We start from the raw sequence: 6000 nt of genomic DNA, 5'->3' as shown, positions 1-6000 counted from the left end.
TAAAAAATGCCATGTGGATCACAACTGTCCAGCTTCGCCATGACCCTGAATTAGCGGTATAGAAAATAGATGGATGTCACCGAAGTAATATAGGCATTACCAGGGTGAAGTTCGTGAAACTTTGTGGAAAAATGAAGGATGGGAATGGATTTCTTTTTGAAAACTTGTTAGAGATTGGCTTGGACTTGGAAGAGGATGTTATTAACCAGTGTTCTTATAGTTGCTGCGGTGATCATCAACTTCTGCTGAGAGGGAGTCTATTTAGGATTTAGCCAAATAAAAACAAAAGGCCTTTACAGTTGAATAAACTGGTTTATATTAAAAATTGAAATTTTGCACAAAAACATATGTAGTCAAAAGATTAACACTTGACTGAACACAGGGAGACACTTAGCAGTAAATTTACTTTCATCTGCCAGTTGTAATTAAAAGCCACATGATCTTACGCTTTCACATCCATTTTTACAATAGTGGTTAAAATAAAATGCGTATCAGAGCTGATTAAACATGATGTGCTTTTATAATCTGCACAGCACATAGGTAAGCAATACCCATGAAAAAACAAACAAACAAAAAATAAAACAATAACAACGATGGCTTTATTAATTTGTCGGTCTTAAGTAATAAGGTCAGAGAATACGTCAATGATCTCATTATGATGCTGGGACTTCCTCATCATCTCCCGCTCAATCATCAAGTCAAACTCTTGTCTTTCTCTGAAAACACAGTCACTCAATATATTTAGCTTCCAACTTTATATTCAGACTAATATAAAAAATATCCCTTTAATTCTCAACACTAACTTCTCACCTGTTGCTAATACATCGTCCTCTGAGGTACTTTTCTTCTGCCTTCTTTACTGGAACATTTTCCACTCCCGCAATGGCGCAAATGATAGCCTGCACACAAACACAATAAACTTAGAAATAATAATAAAAAAAATAAATAAAAATAAAAAAAAAAACTCAGCTGTTCTCACCTCAGGTAGAAGCACATCTAGAACAAAAGGGACGTGCTCGTACTCGTCAGATGGATGAGGGGCGGTGTCTACAGCTTTGGTATAAAGGTCACTTAGGTACCAGTAGACCTGGTCCAGCTGTTTGTCATCCTCCAAGTATATGTTCACGACACGTCTTCGCTTAGCATTCAAAAAAGCGCGAAGCCATCTGGACTGCTGCTGCCCACGGATCACAGCCTGCAAGAAGAGAGAGAGAGAGAGAGAGAGAGAGAGAGAGAGAGAAAGAGTCAATCCACTCTGACAGAAAACATAGACATAGACATAACAGGCTCTGATATAAAATAAGCAAATAAGCAGGGTCCACAAACAGTTCTTGTGAAGCCACTGCTGGGCACATGAAATGTTTCTGCGTGGAAGTCTTGTATAAATATGAGGGGGAAATGGTACTGAAAGCACCAATACTAATTCCACTTGCACAACGATACAACAAAAACAAAAAGATTAATCCCACCAGAAGGTGTTGCTCCACCATGTGCTGCTTGACAATAAATTGTACAAGCTTCTCGTTAGCACGGTTGTGGGCAGCATGGGTCCGGTCTGGCAGTAACCTCTTTGAACTCCCACAGACATGCTCGTCTGCATGCTTCTCATTAAAACTCTCCTCCTTTATATCATCACATGGCTCCTCCATCAGGATATGACTGGCGATGGCTAGTCTATCTGAGGCCGCCTGTGGACACTTTCTCCTCACTGGGTAACCTAAAGCAGTTAAAGACCAGGAGTGATGAGCATCATCAGGACCAGGCTTGGCTGCACAGTTTTCACTTCGTGATAGTCAAATATTTTGGGATGTATTTACTAAAAAGCTTACTCATGTCATGATTAAAGTACTCAATGAAGGAGCCAGAAAATGAGCCACATGCTTCAAAAAGAAAACATAATTAGTTCATGTGAAAAATCATTGTCTGTTTCTTTTTGTGCAGGTATTTAACTGACAATACTTACCAATCCGGAATCTGTAGTCTTTTATAAGTTCTAAGGACCAAGTAATAACAGCATCATAGAGTTCTTTGGCTTTTTTCTGTGATTTAAAAAAAAAAAATCCATGTGAGAAAAACAGCCTGCCACTAGCAGAAAAACACTATTCAGAAACTAATATAGAAATTACGAGCAGTCCTTACGATAAGCTCTTCAGCGTCTTCGCAGTCAAAAGGCTTCAGTGATTTCAGAGAACAACCAAACCTTCAGAAATCCAAACATATAATAACATCAGATTAGAGTAGATGAGACTTCCCACTCGTAAAGAGGAACAGGCATTAGCCAACAAAGCAATGAAACAGAACACATTTTATCACCTACCCTTTTTTCTTCTGGATAATTGTGTCTTCAATAAACACGATGCTCGCTTTCTTTTGCTTACGGTTCACACTTTTTACCTGAAAATAAAATATCATGTTTCAACAGAACTGAAACCTCGAAAGGCGTTAAGAACATTATCATGTTTCCCCATGGGCCTCATGTTGCTGTAAAGGCTCACTCAGTGTAACATCTTTAAAAGTTGATACCATTTAAAAAAATCTAGCAGTTCAAACTACTCAATGCAGAATTCAGGCAGCTTTTGAAGTGTCTTTTCACTGACTTATATGAAAAAAACAAAAAAAAACCATCTTGTCGCAGTGAGAAATCAATTATCCCCACCCTTTCTTGCACCTACCAGAGCAGGCCAGAATGGATAAGATCTATATTTGCACCACACAAATGTTCCCTCTGTAATGGACGGAGGCTCTGAAAGAAATAACAATAAACATATACGTAAGGGAAAAATAAAAATATTAAGTAAAACCTCTATTCAGAAAAAAGTATGGTATGGAAAATGTAAAACAGGATTATGAGTTCAAAATACAGCCGCTACAGTGCATAATAGTTATTTCAATACATAAATTGGAACAGCACAATTCTAAGCTGAACACCTGAAATCTTCAATCCATCAGACATCAAGAACCATCTATCCAGGAACCAACAGCCGATAACTGTACTGGCAAGTAATTATTCTAGAAAACCTTTACGAAGCACAATAACACTAAGTTACATTAACAAATGCCACTTAAAGTTTTACTGTGGAAAACAGAAGTCTTACGTTAACACTGTCCAGAGGCAGCATCCACCTTTCTGGAGTCTGGGATGGACCATCATGCAAGACACTGTGGTCAGACTAATTAGTACTTAAAATACGCCATGTGCTCCGAACCAAAGACAAAAATCACCATCCTGACTTATCAGAAGCAAGTCCATAAACCAGCCTCGATGATGGAACGGGGCTGCATCAGTGCTTTTTAAAAAAAGCTCATTTACGCTCATTGAATTTGACGGTGGCATTAATGCAAAAGAGTTCACTGAGACTCCAAAGGAACATATGCAGTCTACATTAGATACCAAGAATTTTTCAATAAGACAACACAAAATCACAGTCTGCACATCTAGCAAAAGCACAGCTGAGGAAGAGGAGCACTACAGGTTCTGGACTGGCCTTCCTGCAGACTATCAGTCCCCATTAGAGAATGGAGAATTCTGAAGAACAAAAAAAGAAAGGCCCCAAAGACCCCTACTGATGGACACCTTGTGATGTGTTTGCAGGACGATTGAGATTAAATAACGTGTTAACAGCTTCAATATTATGCCATTATGTTTTTAGGTGCTGTGAGAAGAAATTGCACCACTACAAATTCTGTATTTCTGATATTAGGTAGCACACAAATGTTTTAAATCCAATTAGAATGTAATCTTTGTGGAGGCTACTTATACTCAGTCATTAAGCTTCTCTCACTTTTGTCCATTTGCGTCATAAAACTTGGGAAGTCTTCCTCCTCCTCTTCCTCGCTTTTCTCATCTTCCAGGGGGGACAAGGTGGGATTCTCATGGTGACTCAGCTCTATTGACAGATCCGAAGATAACAAAGACTCTTCTTTTGGGAAGAAGGGTGTGGAGATAACAAAAACACAAAGTCAGATGTTAAAAAAACATAATACCACTTAGGCTATCTGGGACACATACTGCCATAACTAGTGCTAGAGGGAATTTGGCTCTTTGGATGATGCTCCCAAAAAACAAAATATGGATTTCTTTAAAAGCACAATGACAGAAATATACACAAGACCCTACCTTCCTCTGTCACAGTAAATTCATTCAGCTCAACTCTTGGCCTTAAGCGTTTAGATGGCTGAGTATTGGCTTTCCTTTTTAAATCCCCAGTCGCAGTGTTCCGCGGCCGGCCACGCCCACGCTTGACCGTAGATCCATCGGCCTGCGTCTGCTCCTTAGCTGCCCTTTGTTTAACTTGTCTCGGCTGAAAGGCTCTACTTCTCCTCCTTCGAATTTTTGAGTTGAAACATGGTGAATCTGTCTCGGATGCCTACAACACAAAAAAGAGTTAAAGTAACTGTAAGTTTTATAATCTATACAGGCAAAATACAAGGAAATTAATACTGGTGATCAGTAAAATAAGTTTGATTTCATAGCACACCGTTGGCTGAGTGATGGGTTCTGTGAACTGTAGCTGAAATTCATTTACTCCAGGAGGGGAGTCTGAAATGTTGGACAGAATGTGGACTGGGGTGGAGGTCAGACTGGCTTCTTGTATCTGTCTTGTTGGTCCTTTCCCTCTTTTTGGAGTACTTGTTAAGGAACTCAAAGCGGACTGGCTGAGGGTGGACAGGTCACTGCTTGCCACAATATTTAATTTCTCTCTTCCTGCAGATAAGACGGTGTCTGTAGTGACATTATCTGCGCAGGTCTTTTTAGGTTCCCTTTTTCTTGTTTTACGTGATCCTCCTGAAAGACAGTGTGGAGTCATTTCTCTGCTGTTATCAAGAGTCAAATCAGAACTTTTTTAAAGTCTGAAAGCTTTAAAATTGCTTACAAAATATAATGTATGATTCAGCTTTAAATCTGTTATTGTCATTATAGAATACAACTAAATGATAGTTACCTTTCATCTCTGTCCTCTCATCTGGAAGCTTTCTTTTCATTGGCTCACAGAATACTTCCCAGGTTTACCCGTGTCAAGAAGTGTATTTATTGGGTTTAATTTCTTCTGTTGCGCAACTTGACTTACCACTGAAAGCGTCAGCGCTGTCTGACAGCTAAGAAGTGTGGTAAAAAACAAGACAAGTAACAACATTTCATTTGGCCTGATGTAAATACACTTTCGCCTAAACTGCCATTTTTTGCATCTTTCTATCGTGCGCGTTTGATATTGTTAAATGGCAGTCATTTCATTTTTATTACAAAAGATGCAACCACTTTGTTAAAAAATAAACAAAACTGGTAACTGTCTTAAAAAGTTTCTTTTTGAATGAGTAAGAACGACTGTTTGACAGATTACGGGCTCATCACGATGTTAAGAAATTAATTAAACGACATTATGAAGAGGCTGCGAGTAAACAGCTCGGTTGTCTTATTTATAATACAGTGCGAGACTTAACTGCTACAAGCTCGAAGCAGTGACTGTGTTCCCACGGTTCCTTCAGGAAGTAGTGCCTCAGCTACAGCTTAAGTCAGACTTCGGTACAAGCTAACATTACATTCTACTAAATTATCTAAAGCAACCGTTAGAAAAAGAAAGACAGCGAGATCAGTCCTTAAACGTTTAAGCCGAGGCAAACTAACTAAACCACTAGCCTAGCTAAAGCTAGCTACTCACCTTTAAGTTTAGGTTTGTTGTTTGGTAGCTAGCTGCCAGTGTCCACACGGCGATCTGGCATCGTAGTTCTCGTTCATATGTACTGTTGCACAAAAGTGCTGATTGTATTTAAGTTAAGAATGACAACTAATTCAACTTAAATAGTGAAAGCACAATGTCGTGCACAATGTTGCAAACAATTTGTTTTCGTTCGTGACCCGTTCAATAGTCATGTCACGTTTTTAGCCTAACGCCACCCAGTGGTCTGGAATGTGTTGCTGGAGCTGTCTAAATAACGGTTGTTTACAATAAATAGACGGAGGTAAGAGCCGTGAGAGGTTGTAATAAAATGTTTTAATAAAAT

At 39.0% G+C, this 6000-nt stretch overlaps 1 protein-coding gene across 4 annotated transcripts; it reads right to left on the bottom strand.

The window, feature by feature from the left end:
* Positions 1-292: 292 nt before the first annotated feature.
* On the bottom strand, positions 293-5890 carry si:dkey-127k13.1 (PWWP domain-containing DNA repair factor 3A). Of its 4 annotated transcripts, none has more exons than XM_041990293.1 (14): positions 5658-5890; positions 4944-5090; positions 4479-4786; positions 4118-4367; positions 3783-3917; positions 2673-2743; positions 2318-2394; positions 2140-2200; positions 1964-2039; positions 1830-1880; positions 1470-1717; positions 980-1195; positions 811-899; positions 293-716 (listed from the first exon to the last, which is right to left on the bottom strand). In XM_041990293.1, the coding sequence occupies exons 2-14, from the start codon at positions 4981-4983 to the stop codon at positions 617-619; spliced, it is 1722 nt and encodes a 573-aa protein (XP_041846227.1). In that variant the 5' UTR covers positions 4984-5090; positions 5658-5890; the 3' UTR covers positions 293-616. The 4 variants fall into 4 exon arrangements, with proteins under 4 accessions (XP_041846227.1, XP_041846210.1, XP_041846203.1 ...); XM_041990276.1 differs by having other exon boundaries at positions 3783-3920; positions 4944-5097; positions 5658-5889; XM_041990269.1 differs by having other exon boundaries at positions 3783-3920; positions 5658-5889.
* Between the last annotated feature and the right edge of the window lie 110 nt (positions 5891-6000).

Source organism: Melanotaenia boesemani, chromosome 1, assembly GCF_017639745.1.
Source record: "Melanotaenia boesemani isolate fMelBoe1 chromosome 1, fMelBoe1.pri, whole genome shotgun sequence".
Taxonomy (NCBI): domain Eukaryota; kingdom Metazoa; phylum Chordata; class Actinopteri; order Atheriniformes; family Melanotaeniidae; genus Melanotaenia; species Melanotaenia boesemani.
Note: the sequence above shows the minus strand (reverse complement) of the source record. Positions and strands in the feature narration are given on the sequence as shown.

Excerpts from the sequence above, each read along its gene's own strand:
- si:dkey-127k13.1 (XM_041990276.1), bottom strand. The coding sequence starts at position 4,983 with ATGAAAAGAAAGCTTCCAGATGAGAGGACAGAGATGAAAG. Across the intron at positions 4,368-4,478 it reads AACCCATCACTCAGCCAACG|GCATCCGAGACAGATTCACC; the intron begins GTGTGCTATGAA and ends TTTGTGTTGTAG. Across the intron at positions 717-810 it reads GGACGATGTATTAGCAACAG|AGAAAGACAAGAGTTTGACT; the intron begins GTGAGAAGTTAG and ends CTGTGTTTTCAG.